At 34.7% G+C, this 17,209-nt stretch overlaps 3 protein-coding genes and 1 long non-coding RNA gene across 4 annotated transcripts in view; 2 read left to right on the plus strand and 2 right to left on the minus strand.

The window, feature by feature from the left end:
• Window positions 1-1,178, minus strand: LOC131663784 (speckle-type POZ protein-like). Its single transcript, XM_058934417.1, has one exon. It carries the CDS (start codon window positions 1,117-1,119, stop codon window positions 52-54), a length of 1,068 nt encoding a protein of 355 aa, XP_058790400.1. The 5' UTR covers window positions 1,120-1,178; the 3' UTR covers window positions 1-51.
• Window positions 1-17,209, minus strand: part of LOC131663783 (transmembrane protein 104 homolog) — a 66,164-nt gene that overhangs the window by 39,996 nt on the left and 8,959 nt on the right. The gene's annotated exons all lie outside the window — the stretch shown is intronic.
• LOC131663787 (uncharacterized) lies at window positions 2,295-3,993 on the plus strand. The gene is made up of 4 exons (XR_009301879.1): window positions 2,295-2,418; window positions 2,548-2,642; window positions 2,722-2,862; window positions 2,943-3,993. It is a non-coding gene; the product is annotated as an uncharacterized LOC131663787 (long non-coding RNA).
• LOC131663786 (cuticle protein 12.5-like) lies at window positions 8,984-10,067 on the plus strand. Its single transcript, XM_058934419.1, has one exon. It carries the CDS (start codon window positions 9,514-9,516, stop codon window positions 9,979-9,981), a length of 468 nt encoding a protein of 155 aa, XP_058790402.1. The 5' UTR covers window positions 8,984-9,513; the 3' UTR covers window positions 9,982-10,067.

Below are 17,209 nucleotides of genomic sequence, written 5' to 3' on the forward strand. Positions count from 1 at the left end.
AAAGCAACTATGATTGATATAATGACAAAGAATTGATAATAAAATAAACATCTATGAGGGTTTGGTCATAAAAACACAAAGTATGTCGGCGAGTAAATCGGCTGAAAGCGATCTAATAAGCTGTTTGAAATGTTCTGCATCGGCGAGCTCTTGCGCATTGCCAAAGAGAAATTGGATCGCCGCGTCTTTGAGTTTGTGTGCTCCGTAATCGTCTGCCAACCGAAGGCACTCGTAAACATTGTCGATGTGCAGCTGCTTGACCAACTGTTCCTCGCACTGCTGCTTGAGACCATCGAGCTCATACTTATCGGCTGCCATTAAAACTGTGTCAGCGAGCTCTTCGAGATTATCTACCTGGCCGACGTAGATGAAATGCAAAAGCTTGTGCATAACCTCAACTTCCACGTCCTCGATGAGCGCAAAGTTGTCACTCTTTTCGCGCATGTCGCTGTCAAACATCACCGCGAACACTCGGCTGTGCGCCGCCAGAATAGCCTTGTGCACCGGGAACTCTGTGCCCTTTACTTTCAACACAAAATCGCTGAACTTGTCGTTATTCAGCAGATTCTTGAAATTATCCATTTGCGCATTACGACACTGAAGGATGGACAGCGAGGTATCGATCACCTGTTTGTTCGAGAAGATTTGATCGACCACGTCATCGGTGGATATTCGACAGACTATTTTTAATTGATCGTTAATAAGTAGATTTGACACGCCGAATAAGTAGCTCTTCAATATAAAATTCTTAAATATACTTATTTCCTCGTTTAACTTGTCTTTATCTAACAGAGCGTTGATCGTCGTATTTTTCTTACCCTTCTTATCGATAAGCGCAATCTCAAGGTTGACATGTTTAAAAAATTTCGTTATTTTATCGTATAGATAAATACGAATACCCACGTGGTCCTTGTTTTTCATATCATAGCCTGCCAAATATAAATCCATCGTCCACTCGAACTCACCGTTTTCCCCAGTTTTGAATTTCGGCGACTCGAGGTACTGTCCAACTTCGAGGCGATGATTTTTCACGTTCTCGATAATCCAAATGAACTCGTATTCCGTGATTGTAATGCATGCCAATCCGCACTTTTTCACAACTTCCATAGTTGAGTGCATGTGAACACGAGAATTTTAATAACTGTGCTTGAACTTTTGGTCAATTGAATTGATGCTCGCGGCCTATAAAAAAAGTTAATAATAGCGCGCTTACTACGTATACATATTTCATTGAGCAATACAAATATAAACAAAACTTTTATCTTGCCTTATCGATTTTTATCGGATGGAATAACATGAACGGCAGCATAATTCACGTTAAGCCCAGCGACTGTAGCGCCAATATTTCTTAATGTTTTAACAAACAATATCAACTTCAACGCGTATTCGATTTACAATTAAAGGCAATTGACTGAATGTCGAAATTATTTAGTTGATCAAATGAGCTGTCAATTGTAATAGTAATGAGAAAAACGCAATGGATAAATTAGTTTTGCTGTATCTTGAAATAATGATAATACATCAATTAAACGTTAATAAAATAGAACTGCTTATTCAATAATAATAGACTAAGATACTGAAATTGAGGAAAAAGAGGCATGATTGCCACACAAAGTTAAATATTTGTTCAGAATTCCATCGCGAACACATAGTCGATAGGCAGCACGAAAAACTGACTGAATACTTAAAGGGCTAGGAAGACAAGGTGCGACTGAACGAAGCGGACATTCGTTTGAGACTGAATTTCCGTAGGCGAGTCGTTTTGGAGTATGTTCCGCGAAAAGCGTGGAAAAACGGAGATGTTGCCCTCTTCCTTTCCCATGATGGGCCCTAGGCGAACATTATACTTTAATTTTTTTTTAGTGTAAACCATATACATGAATAATGGTTCAATAACTATTTAATAACAGTGTGCGTCATCTCTAATATATATAATATAAGCACTCATATTATCCACAACGAAATATGTGTATGATTTATGTGATTTTTAATGAGCGCACTGTTTACGTAGATAGCGATCGGTTGCATGCTCGTATACTGTACATTCCATGCCAGGTGCAAGCTCAAGCAGTACGCAGGTTCCATAAAAAAAAACTCGAATCTGAGAACTGATCTGCTAGTCGTATCGTGTTATCTTTAATCATTTTCTTACGGTTGTCCTACCTTAAAAAAATGATGTGTAGCCGATCACCCAGCATTGTGATTGGTTGAACGTCAAAAAGCGCCGACATTCAAATATTTGAAAGAGTAGCGACGGTGACGATAAAAGTTTGACGATGTCAATGTCACACGCACCAAACCAACACACACATGTTAAGCATCTAAGCGTCATTTGTCTCTGCGGCGCATTGTGAAAACGGCGATTACGTGATTTCTTTCGATCGATTATTAATTGAGGTGTTATTTAATAGTGAGCAAGTAAGTTTTTATATATTTTTTAAACCAAGTGTGAATTAAATAATTATCATTATTTTGTTTACTTAAAAAATAAAAATAGTAATTTATGTAACTAACCTATTAAAACCACGTGTATTATATTTTCAACAGCTCAACTATGAATATCAATAACAACCAACAAATGACTAAACCTTATACTTCAAATGAAAAGATCTAGCAGAAATTATAAATAAAGATTAAAATGTGTAAGTATATATATCTACCTAATTATTAATAAAAAAAATTATATTCAACCATCACTAATTCTACATTACAACGAATAAGAAAACAAGGAGAACAACGTTATAACAATCTAAATCTTCAACAAAAACAAATAGTTGACATGATTTTTGAAGCAGTTCACAATTCAAACTATTCCGGTTCTAGGTGCATTTATATGGATGGACCAGGAGGATCTGGAAAAACGTACGTTTATAAAACTATATACTATAAATTAACTTCTGAAAATATTAAAATATGTTCAATGGCATTTACTGGAATTGCAGCTATATTGCTTCCAAATGGAAAAACTGTACATGAAACTTTTGGATTACCAGTACCTATGTTTCAAGATTCATCTTCGAATATTAAAGCACAATCTCGTAAAGCTTAAATAATAAGAGAAACTGAAATATTTATATAGGATGACATTTCAATGACTCCAAGATATGCATTGGAAATTGTAAATAGAACCTTACAAAATTTTATGAACAATGATTTGCCTTTTGGAGGAAAAATTATCATAGTAGGAGGAGATTTAAAGCAATTGTTACCAAGTAAAGTTTGAGGAACACGAAGTGAAATATTAAGTTTTGTGTTAAGTATAGTGAAGTATGGAAATATTTTACTAAATTTACTTTAACTGCCAACATGAGAGTTTTATCAAATGAAATAGAATATTCTAAATTTCTATTAGATATTGGAAATGGAATATTAAATGATAAAAATGACTGCATAACTATTCCTGAACATTGTATACTCCCCCACATGCTAATATAATTTATATGTTTAGTAACTTAATTAGAAAAAATAAATTCCAAGAAATGAGTAAATGTGCTATATTATCAGCTAGAAATATTGACGTAGACGATATTAACAAACAAATTACTAATTTATTGAATAAAGATTCTGAACGAATATATACCGCTATTGATACCGCTGTTAATAACAATGGTGAATTAGACGATCTTATTTTACCAGAACATTTGCATAATTTAAATCCGCCAAGTTTACCTCCTCATGAATTACGATTACGAAAAAATTGTATTATAATGCTTATTAGAAATATTAGTATTAATGAAGGCTTATGTAACGGAAGATGTTTCCAAATAATAGATTTTACGAACCACTTAATAAAATTTGAAATTTTAACAGGTGATAAAGTTAATGAAATTGTCTTCTTAAACCGTATAACACTGTATTCTGAAAATGATTATCCATTCACATTTAAAAGAAGACAATTTCCAATCAAACTAGCTTTTGCAATGACCATTAATAAAGCTCAAGGACAAACATTTAAAAACACTATTATTGATCTTAGAAGAGACGTGTTCAATCATGGTCAACTTTACGTATCAATGTCTAGGGTTAGATCTTAAGATTCTGTTAAAATATATTTAGGAAATTACGCACAAATAAGAAAAATTAAAAATCTTGTCTACAAAGAATTATACCAAGAATAAATTTTGATGTATTACAATAATGAAAAGCATATTATAGAATTATATTATTAAAAAAGATGCAAAACTTAATAATATGTATTTATGTAATCACAAAATAATATAAAAGAAATCTTTTTTATAATATTATATTAATATATTGACAACATATGCTAATAAAGATAAGAAATTACAGCGCGCATAGCGCGCTTGACGACATCTAGTTGAAAGTAAAATTCCATAGCTTTTCAAGTTGAAAACTATTCAACTACTTTCAATATATTGAAATATAGTTGCTTTTTATAAGAGACTAGTGCCGTCAAGCGCGCTTCACACGCTCATCTTTCATTTATACTAATATTCAGTTTTATTTGCTCGAATCAAATCACAACTATTTATAGATGAAATTAAAAATTCTAAAATACATCACATACATCAAACACATCCATACTTTGAAAATCCATCAATATTATTGGTAAAGAAAACTTAATATTTGTAGATTTAATTGTTATTTCAAATCTAATAACGTAGCAAATTTCTAGATGTTTAGCTATAGTAATAGAATGTGCACTAAGTTTGTTTCTTCTTTTTCATTTTCTAAATAAATCGAACAGTCTGCGATGCTTCACAATTACATTTTCTTTATTTTTTAACATGTTTTGTTGAAAAAAATTTTGGAAGTTAGATGGGCTCGTTTGGGGCAGTGCTTTCGATAAACTAAATTTTTTAATTTTTACTTTTAGTAATCAACGTTATTGTTATCTTTCATCTATTCATCCATCGCATTTTTTACTTTATATTTACATTTACAAATTTAATTTCAAGAAAATTAAGAAAAAAAAATTATATACTCTTTATTGTTGATTATATTTATTTAAAGCTAAACTTGATAACATAAATATTCAATATCTATGTCCTGAGAATAACTGTAATTTAATTGAATTAAGATAATTTTATCATAATATTTTAAGGTTAGTGCGTCAGGTGAATGTGAATTTTATTCTCTTTTTTTTATGCATACAAATTGTCTTATTTTTTATTCATTCAATCAATCGTTCGTAACTCGAGCCATTTATTAGCACTGATTTGCTACTTTTGCTACCCATTCACTTGTATATACTCATTATGGCCATAGTTCAGCTAATTAGATTACGAATAAACTAGCTTCATTTTCAGATCCACCTCTATTTTATAAAAGGAATAATACAAGGATATAAGCTTTTGAAAATCTACGTGTAATCATAAGAAAAAAAAAATAAGCAAAAGAATTATAAAAGTCAATAGCAAAACTACCAAAGATATCTCAATAACGTAAAGTTTCAACAAAGAATAATGTTGATATTGACAAAACTAGTGAAGATGAACTTCAAATACTACGATTAGACTCAGATGACAAAAACATCGATGAAGGACGACATGAAATCAAGAAGCAATGCCGCAGAAATGAAGCAAACTACAATAATTCTATAATATACAGATAGATAAAATTGTGTAAAACACAAGTTATTTCAAAAGTGAAACAGAAAATAACAGTAGCATTGAGGAAACAGAAGCTGGTAAGTTAATAAAATCATTAAAATCAAACAACTATATATATAATATAATAATAATAATCAAATAACTACATATATAATGTAATGTTAGATTGATTCGTTTTTAATCTTTCAGAAAACTCGAAGAATAATATTAGTGTGAATAGTTATAGCACTAATTCAGCTGATTAGACTGTGAATGCAGATTTGATCATTTATTTGTTGTGAAAGAGCCTACTATTTTATAGAAATAACGATGATAAGTTTAGACAATCCGCTCGTATGTATGTTGAAAGTGAAGCAAAAAACAAAATATGATATTTACAACCATCTTTTTTTACTGTCAGTTAATAAATGTGATTTTCAAAAGAATAAATTATTTTTGCAATAGAATTTCCGCATAATCTATAAATATTGTAGATATTATATTAAAGTAATTTCAATTTTTATAACACATTATATATTTTACATTATTTTTTTGATTATAGTGCATACGAGATGTCACCAGTAATTTGATTAAAGTGAATATTAAATGAGAACAATTAAAAATTGCGTAGAGACCCCCAAATAAACGTGTATCGAGATTTCATTATGATCATTTAATATTTAATTTTTGATTAAATTGAAGGACATTACAAGTAGCTTAAGTTTTAATGAACGCGCGATGACTCGATATTTTACGAATAAATTTTACAGTCAATTGTAAAGTTTTATATCTAGTAATGGAGCTCCGCATCTGTTACAAGTGAATTACAATTGCTCAAACATTATCTTCTTATGAAAAAATCTGATAGGTATTTACGTCTGAGGTCACGAACGTTGCGTGATTTCCCAGTGGGCTTCTTTTTAATCAAGCACCGTTTGTGTTTTTTGAATAGCCGATCATTGTCGAATATAGCCTTAACGTCTACTTCAATCTAAAAGAGTGGATAGTGATCGTTTGTTCCACCTTTTACGGATTTTTTGGTTGCAACATCGGCTTGGGCAATGAGTTTCATGCAAGCTGATGAATTTTGTAAAGATGTAAAATGAAATGTCTCTTTAACTTTGCTTGCACTGTTAACCATTCAGAACGCTTATAGCGTATATGTAAAATAATTGTGCCTTATCAAGATAATATACAAAAGATTTAGGATAATTTTAATAATTATAAAACTGCGAAATCACTTTTTCTGTCTTAGATATTACATAATATGCAAAACTACTTTTCATTCCGATTGATAATAATAAAGGAAAGAACTATTGCTATCCTCAATATCTATAATAATAAACCGTGTAATTCATCATTAATTCATATGATTTCTATAATACATGAAAATAATCTACAGTAAAATTTTTCTGATATGAAATATTTATCAAAATATTGCCTCTTGTTTTTATTTACTTTTTCTTTTTTGTTCAATATGTTATAGATACATTGAAAATGACAATACAATCTTTAAAACATGTTACGTCCATACAATACTTGTTTAAAGCAGTCATTCTTAACTTTTATTATAATAAATATTAATATTATTAAATACTTTTATTGTATGATACACTAACGTATTGTGCAGTTTTTCATGGTACATAAAATATATATTTTACAATTAAACTTTTGAACAAAATAAAATGTTTAATGCTCGACTAATACAATGATTAAAAAGTATGAAGTATTAAGCTGACGAAGTTTGATGAGTGTCCCTATGCTGTCTATCTGTTAAACATTGTCGTATGGACAATGAACTTTAACTCGCTTAAATAGGTAACCGTGTTTAAAAAGTCATATCCCATACGACGTGGTGCAATAAAGCTATAATATATTTTATATTATTTGAACTTAGAAAAGACTTCAGAGTGATAAAAAATTCAATTAGCCGGAGCTAAGATTAATCCAAATCTAAAGAATAATAATTTTTAAAAGTTCCCATGTGTATTGTTATCAAAGTTCTATTTAGTTACGTTTCAGGACTGCAAAATATACTCTACATGTATAGAGTGAAAATACTCCAGCTCATGAATTAATTTATATATCGAAATTTTTATTTGAAAAATATGACGAAATTACGGTTAATTGGGTGTTTGCAATTATCTCGCTATGCGTGCCATGAATACTTAGATTATATCTGCGTTTATTTATATTATATAAAGTTTCATATAATTTTTTCTTTATTACAACAGCAAGTTAGATATTGTCTCATTTAATTAATGATATGGAGTCGAGATCCAAATTTTGATCATTTGTATAACGAATACGGACAGTCAAAGCGTTAATTTGTAAAGTGTCATATGACATATTTTATTTTAAGTTTCGACATACAAAAAGATCGATTAAAGTTTCAAGGAAAATATCATTCATAACGCAAAAAAGCTACCTAAAATACTTAATATATATTTATCATACTTCCAAACTGTCAAATTCAAGATGTAAATTTAACACATTAAGTGAAAAATTTATACATTCCAGATTATTTAGTATTACATTTGAAGTTATTTATACTTCAAAAAAACATACAGATACATTAAACATGCCATACAATTTCTGGATCTCAGTGCATCAACACACTACATTTGAGCTCAGTAATGATGAAATGGAAGTCATTGCGTGAATTCTTACGTACTCATACTCATGAAAGTTATTGGATACCCTATTATCGAAATAATTAAACTAATAAATAAAGTAATAATTAAACATTAATGAAACTCTGTTATGTTCCTTATTTTGAAAAACATACAAGTCAACTGATCACAGGAAAAACGAATCATGGTTTAATTATGAAAAATTGTTTTTCTGAATAAGGAAAATACTGCGCCGACTTTTCAAAAATCTCTCGACTCGTAAATCTTACTGTTTGTAGTCCTTAGTATTACAATAAATTAAATTCTGTTGTATGATATTACGACCAAAGGAAAGATTTTGATACATCGATGATGTTTTATAAACCAAAAATAGATCACATTCGTAATTATTGATATAAAATAACATAAAAAAACAATTCTTCAAGAACAATTCAACATATTATATGATCCGTATTGTTGTTCGTAGTATCAGCTTTCTATTTGATATTAATATTCATAAAAATTAAATCAAAATAAAATATAGTTCGAAGAATTGAAGGATAAATATGTAATTTTGACATGAAACAGATGTGACGTCATTTGATTCATCAGTCTAGTCCGAATGTCAAAAAAATGATTGAGATCGACGAGAGTTGTTATTTTCATTCTCATACGCGTGAGTGTATGCAAAATGTATATAAGCATTCCAACATTTGCGCAAGTTAGCATGTAAATTCATACACGAAATTCGTCTACGCCAACGTATGAGTTTGCGCATTACAAAAAAGAAAACAGTAGGCATAAGAAGCTGCTCTCCATTACACTTGTAGCTTTCACTTTTGAGCGTGTACGAAGAGGTGGTAACGAAGACCCATGAACCCAACTTAGCTAAGTATCGAGGCGATGATGAAAATTGGCGATATACATAAGCGAGCACAAAGGAACCTTGTAGCACAACGAAGCCAGTCAGCCAAATTGGCTGAGTAATAGATTATGTAGGGTCCTGCGCTCTGGTACTAATGACAATCGCCCAACCTTGAACGTTAGAGATGCGAAAGGTAGACCGACGGCCGGACGAGCATGTAGGCGCGCAAGCGCCGCACTTTTCGGGCGTTGCGCGCACGTAGACAAAGCTGACCTTAAGATGTCATATGCGCGTGGAGTTCGGCGCTCACTCGCCGGGGACTGACAGGTCTGACAGGTTCCCCCGACAGTCCAACAGCGCGAGCTGCCTTGTACCGACGATGTGAATCGCGAGCTGGTATAAAAGAGCTTGCCGACGAGCGATCGACACAGCATTCAGTCGCTTCCAGTCGAAGAGATCAAAGCTAGCCGTAACCAGAGTCGAGATGCTGAAGCTCGTGATCGTCGTCGCCTCGTGCCTGGCCGCCGCCAACGCCGGACACCTGGGCCTGCCCCTGGCGTACAGCAGCTACGCCGCGGCGCCGGCGTACTCGGCCTACGCGAGCCCGGCCATCGTCAAGACCGCCGCAGCCCTGCCGCTGGCCTACGCCGCAGCCCCGGCTTACGCTTACTCCAGCCCGACCACCATCGTCAAGTCTCACGCGCCGCTCGCCTACAGCAGCTACTCCGCCTATTCCAGCCCGGCCATCGTCAAGAGCGCCGCCGCGCTGCCCCTCGCCTACGGCAGCTTGGCTGCCCCGGCCCCTGTCATCAAGACGGCACCCCTAGCTTACACTGCTCACGCCACACCTCTGGCTTACTCTGCTCACCCTGCTCCACTCTCCTACTCCGCCTACTCTGCTGGCGTCGTTAAGGCGCACGCTCCTCTTGCCTACAGTGCGTACGCCTGGTAATCATCCCTCTAGCCGTGGCCAAGCTTCGGGGCGCTGCGCGGCCGCTGAGCCCCTACCTCTGCAGTGTGTCATAATCGCAAGCGACCCTCGCGATTACGTGCAACTACCTCGCTACTCCATCCGTTTTCTACGTTTACTTTTGGTACTGTTACTTATTATCACGATTGTCAATTATTTTTTAAGCAATAAATTCTTAATCATGTTGATCGAAAGTATATAGCTTTATTATTTTTTAATACGCCTGTACCTATCGTTTTCCAATCATTTGATTTCTTAGGATAACAGTTATTTATACGAGTTATTCATTTTCACAACTTGTATATTTTTGTTGGAATATTTTATAGAACTAGGAGCTCATTGCAACCTAGCTAATGGACTTATATTAATTACTGCTTATGTATTACGAACAGTTACAATTGGATCAGCTTACATCACTAATTATAAGGTAAGTTTCTCTGTAATGTATTCTACCTGGACAGACTCTTTTAAAAACTCTTCAGTAGCGTTTCATTGTACCAAAGACCCACTTTTCTCAAAACTATGTTGTTATTTAAATTAAATAATATTTTATGTGACAACAAATACAAAATGATTTAAGTTTTTGAATATGACATGTTCAATGTTTGCTCTTCGTCGTCATAGTAAATTTGGCTGTTTACATCGTCGTCTATTGACGCATACAGACTACGGCTAACACTCTGCAGACATTCTAAAACGTAAGTAAATCGTTTCGCGTCACTACTTTTAAACAGTCTATCAACAATAGTTGCAAGAACGTGACTATTCTTCTCCCCTGCGAATACTTCTATGATAAAAGAGTCTCCGCTATCTTGAACACCTCAAAGTATTTTCGCTCATATTGCAACAATAAATTTTACAAGCAAAACTGCCATTTGATGTAAGTTATATATTACTCGTTTCTACTTACAATTATATAAACCGACGCTGAGTTATCGTAATCTTGTTGAGACATTCCACGTAATCGCTTGACTCATAATTATCCAAGTTAAGGATAAAGCCCGGCGAAACTGAACTCTCCTTATAAAAGCTGTACTGTTAGGCATGGGTTATTTTCTTAAATAATGGTTGATGTTAAAACTATACTTAAAAGGATTTTTTAGCCGTAGTAAGTCTTTGAGTACTAAACATTATAAATTTACTTGTTATTAAAAAAATAACCCATCCCTATCAACAAAACTCCTACCCGCTCGTAAGTGTAACTACTAATCTTTCAGGTGTATTCATTAATGTAAACAAATGACAAATAATATTTATTATTTAAAAATGAATAATTATAATGATATTTGATTGAATAAAAAAATTGCGCGTGATTTTTGCTAACTTATTCTACACATCTATTTCTATAAAAATCAAAATGCTCTATAGTCAATTCAGTTACTGTAGGCTAATTAATATTGAATGGAGCTTTTAATAATGTATCTAATATATCTCTATCTTCTGCAACTTTTTTTCTACAATAATATTAAACTTTATTTTATTTAAAGTCTTTCCTTTTTTTCATCACGCTAAGGCGTTATGCTCGTCTTCATTTTGATTACTACTTCTCAAACGTCACGAAAATAATCCGTTTTTAAAGCTCATCATCACTAGGGACAAAAAATGGGTTGTATACAACAACGTCAAACACAAAAGGTAATGGAGCAAAAAAGATGAACCAACTCAAACCATTTCCAAAGCCGATATTTACCAAAAAAAGGTAATGCTGTTTGTTTGGTAGAATTTTAAAGGAATCGTTTTTTTTTATTTTTTACCGGATAACACAACGATTAATTCGGCAGTCTCTCATCAGCTGAACAAACTAAATGATGCACTTCAACAGAAAAGGCCAGAACTAATCAATAGGAAAGGTGTAGTATTTCACCAAGACAATGCGAAATCTCACACAAGTTTGGTTACTCGCCAAAAGCTTTTACAGCTTGAATGGGATATAATGCCACACCCACCATATTCTCCAGACCTGGCACCATCGGATTATTATTTGTTCCGGTCACTCCAAAATTTTTTAAACGGTAAAACCTTCACCTCAAATGAGGAGGTCAAAAACCACCTCGAAGGTGTTGGACCAGAACGGCCAATACATAATTCAACAAAGTATTTATTTATTATACGAAAACTGTCTTTCATTTCCATAAAAAAAAACGAAATTACTTTCCGAACAACCTAATAGTATTTTTCTAGTCAAAGAACTGACTTTTAAAAATACTATCGTTCATATCTAAAATACTTCTATTATACTCTCTTATTTCAATGTACTATATATCATACCGATGAAAGCAGGGAGAGGCATCTTTGATATAGTTTTATTTGGGGATTATTCAATGTCGTTATAAAATCTATGTTCTAACGAAATCAACATATTATAATTAAATAATATAGCAACTTTATTTATATAACTTATATAAATTATACTCTTTTTATGAAATATCTACTATTACATAATTATATTATTATATACATAACAAATTCAATGCTACATTCATTCTAGCTGCTCTAAGTGACTGAAGCGAAAATGTTGAACGTTACATGTTGTCACTCAATACCTTCAAGTATTGTTACTATTTTAAAGTGGTGTTGTATTTGATATGAAGATGTGAGAATTTCAATAAATTTTCTGTTACTCTAATTGTAGATTTTATCTCATTGGTGGCAAGTACGTAGGCGCCGGCCTAGGTGGTAAATAAACTCTACTTGCTGGCGTCGGTCTAGGAGGTGGTAAGTAAGTTTGTGGCTGTTGAGTAGGCCTAAATGGCGGCAAATAAGTTGCTCGTGGCGGTGCCGGTCTAGGAGTTATAACTGGTTTTGGTCTCGAAGGTCGTGGTTTCGGATATGGTTTCGGGCGCGGTGATGGATAATAATAATTAGATAAAGGAACAACCGGCATTGGTCGTGGATAATTGTATTCGGACATAGATTGGGGTGAATAGTAATTGTAATCAGGAGTGGATGGAAGTTTTGGATAATTATTGTTTTTTTGTGATGCCAATGACGATACGGTTGGGAACGCGCTTGGAGTTGTCAACGGAGATGTTGTCGTTGCTGGCGAGGAATCTATTGATGTAGAAATAGTTGACGAAGAAGTATAATTTGATGTCAAAGACTGAACTGGAGAAGTTGACATGGAACTAACTGAAGGTGTGACTGTTGTTGGAGGAATTGTTGACGATGACATCGTCGGTGAAGTTGGAGATTGCGCTGTAGAAGTAAGAGGCTGCAATGAGGGTAATAAAGTACTTTCAATAGTTGTAACTGGTGTCGATGAAGGCAATTGAAGTGGTATCGATGGCAACGAATAGTTATATGTAATTGAAGGAATCGACTGATCACTCGCAGTTGATGTAGTAAAATAAGCAGTTTGCGTAGAAATTTCGGTTGTTGGCATTGGAGTTGTATTTGAAATAACTGATGAAGCTGTTGCACTAGCGGAAGTTGAAACTGGTGTCGTAGAACTAGAATTATTTGGTTTACTTATGCTTGTAGTAGAAAGAGGTGAGGTATATGTTTGTGAATTGTAATCAAATGTTGGCGATACCGTTGATATAGATGGTACCGTATTAGTAATTGTTGTAGTGGGAGTTGTTGCAGTTGATGCTATTGTGTTTGGTATTGATAAAATTGGAGTCGTCAGCGTTGATGGTGTAGAACTAACAGTTACCATTGTTGTAGGACTCGTTGCAGAAGTCGAAGTGAGTGACTGATTGAAAGATATTGCTGGAGATGGATAGTTATACGTAATTGGAGTGCTACTCAGTGCATTATCTAATATTGTAGTGGTTGATGGAATCGACGTCACAGTAGATAGATAATCAGAAATGGGCGATTCAGTAGTAGATAACAGAGTCTGCGATTGCATTACGCCACTTTCATTTGTTGCATTACTAAATTCCGAAGTTGGTTTCATTGAAGTTGATGAAAACAATGTTGAACTTTCTGTGAGACTTTCACTTCCACTTATTGATGTTGTTTGTGTCAATGGCACTGTGTTGACTGGCTTCGATTTTTGGGTGATGACTGTGGACATAGTTGGCGAATATAACACTGAAGTTGTTGATGTTTTTGAGATTGTTGATGGATATGTTGAACTTTGAGTCGATGATTCAGAAAATGGTACTGTTGGCAAAGGATAATTGTACGTTGATGAGGAGCTCGGTATATTTGGGGAAGTAATGAGTGAAGATGAGTCGGTTTGTGCCATGTTGTTATAATTTGATGTTGAGATCAATGCCGGTGATCCTTGCGTGGATGTCGAATAGTCAACGCTCGTTGTCCCCGGTGATAATGAAGAAACTGATTGAGGCTTGTATGTTGTTTCACTAGAAGTTGAGCTCAAATCAGAAGGCGTTACTGCTAGAGATGATGAAGATGCAATTGTCGATGGCATTGTGTTATTTTCCTACGGAGAAAAATCATGTGATTTGTCACATGATAAATCACGTGACATTTTCAACCTATAAATCGAATGATTTTGCCACTATTTTACATAGATCTCAATAACATAAAACTACGAACTTTTACATAATTTACCATATGATTCCGCAGTGTTGCTCGCATCAGCACTATTATTAAAATGATTTCATATAATACCAACTATATCATAAATATAAATAATTAAATTGCTTAACCCAACAAATCACTTAGAAATGTAGATTTTTTTTAGAAATATAGTCATTATTACGTCTCTAAAAAGTTTTATGATAATTTAATGGATCTCCTAGGTTATATAAAACTTCAGACACTGATCAAATTATTAATCAAACTTACGACCCTTATTTTTTATTTATTTTTTTCAATAAGTGCTAGTTATCTGGTAATAATCACCAGCCTATACAATAGGAATTTCTTCTTGTATGCAGAAATTGCATGCAAATATGTACATAAATTTATATTATATATTTAGATTAACACCCTACACTTTAGATTACCGTACATTATGGATACCTGTAATACTATTTAGGTTGTATGCGTTAATACTTGTAGGTAGAATTTAAGCAAATGAGCTGACAATTTTTTACTAGCTTGTAATAAAATGTATTATGTTGATTATTGGTCGGTCTTTTATACTTCAGGAAGATTAGAATACCAGCTACTAGATTTTTATCTTACCTATTTAATCTTCTTGGTTACCGAATACGATAGAATAATTATACAATGTACTATTTCCGTAAAGTTATAAATTAGTTTAAAAAAATTTTAGTTGTAATTAGAAACAGATATATTTTTAGAATTGCTTGTCGCATTAATTTTATGAGGAATTTGGAAATATTTATAAGCCTAAATTTTATCACGCGGAACAAGTTATTTAAATTTCATTAATTTGAGAAATAATAGCCCTATCCATTTAGAATATCAGTTTAATCTTAAGAAAGGCATTCAATATATTCGTCAAAAAACATTTTCGTAATATTATGATGAACTTATTAAAAGTAAGTTTACTATTAAAACACATATTTCAACTTTATTGATTCATCAGCCACGGAAAAAGTGCCAATTGTTGCAATTATATTTTTTCTATTATTTCTGAATAATATTTTATAACGATAGAATATTAAATATTAAAAGTGATATTTATATTACTTATAGAATTTTACTAAGGATCATTCCTGTAATAAAAGTTGATAATTATGAAATAATTTTACTTTAGTAGTAGCATAAATAAAATATACCGAGATATCGTTACTTAATACATTAACAAACAAGAACTCTAAATGCTCATAAGACCAATTCAATCAATACTAAATTTAATCGAGCACAATAATTTTATGTATCATTTATTTTTATGATACACTCACACTAAATTATTTGAAATTACTTGAACATCATTCATCAATTAAACTATTTATCGATTTCCTTATTTCTGTATAATCTGAAATCATTTAGTTCTTAAGAACTATCAATTAGCAAAATCATGATTTAACAGTTGAAATTTAACAGTCACGGTAAGTAACAAATCACGTGATTCTTTTCAGCAGGATTGGTAAAATAGTTGTAAATGTTAAACTCACAATTGGCTGACTGTACTTGAAGACTGGCGATGTCCCACTACTCGCGGTGGCAGACGCAGACGATGAAGCATAACTACTGCCATAAGTTGAGAAACCAGGTGTACCAGATGTTACCATTTCGCTATATTTACTAACTGGACTATATGATACACCATAACTCGATGGAGAGGAACCATAAGTAGTAATTCCAGTTTGTCCATTATTGTAAGGTGGTAAATATGTAGGTGCAGGTGTTGATATACTTGGAGGACGATACGAGATTGTGGGTGGAATATAATTTAGAGGCGGACGTGTCTTAGGAGAAGGTGGTGGTGGAGGAGGAGGAGGTGGAGGTGGCGGAGGAGAAGGTGATGGAGGCGGCGGTGGTGGTGGAGGAGGTGGTGGTGGTGGAGGCGGCGGTGGTGGAGGCGGTGGTGGAGGCGGCGGTGGTGGTGGAGGGGGAGGAGGTGGCGGTGGTGGCGGAGGAGGTGATGAAGAAGGTGGTAGATAATTTAGTGGTGGCGGTGGAGGTGGTGGTGGTGGCGGAGGTGGTGGTGGTGGCGGTGGTGGCGGAGGTGGTGGTGGTGGCGGTGGTGGCGGAGGTGGTGGTGGTGGCGGTGGTGGCGGAGGTGGTGGTGGTGGCGGTGGTGGCGGAGGAGGTGGTGGAGGAGGCGGTGTAGGAGGAGGTGGTGGTGGTAGATAATTTAATGGCGGTGGAGGTGGAGGTGGTGGTGGTGGTGGTGGAGGTGGTGGTGGTGGTGGAGGTGGTGGAGGTGGTGGTGGAGGAGGAGGTGGTGGTGGTAGATAATTTAGTGGCGGTGGAGGTGGAGGTGGAGGTGGTGGTGGTGGTGGTGGAGGTGGTGGTGGTGGTGGAGGTGGTGGTGGAGGTGGTGGTGGTGGTGGAGGTGGTGGTGGAGGTGGTGGTGGAGGTGGTGGTGGTGGTGGAGGCGGTGGCGGTGGAGGAGGAGGTGAAGGATAGGAATAAGTTATAGGAGATGGAGGTGGTGGTGGTGGTGGAGGTGGTGGTGGTGGAGGCGGTGGCGGTGGAGGAGGAGGTGAAGGATAGGAATAAGTTATAGGAGATGGAGGTGGTGGTGGTGGTGGAGGTGGTGGTGGTGGAGGCGGTGACGGTGGAGGAGGAGGTGAAGGATAGGAATAAGTTATAGGAGGTGGAGATGGAGAAGGTGGTGGTGGCGGTGGAGGCGGTGGTGGTGGAGGTGGAGGCGGTG

The sequence above is a fragment of the Phymastichus coffea genome, unplaced genomic scaffold (assembly GCF_024137745.1).
Source record: "Phymastichus coffea isolate CEN01 unplaced genomic scaffold, Cenicafe_Pcof_1.1 PCOF00038, whole genome shotgun sequence".
Classification (NCBI taxonomy): domain Eukaryota; kingdom Metazoa; phylum Arthropoda; class Insecta; order Hymenoptera; family Eulophidae; genus Phymastichus; species Phymastichus coffea.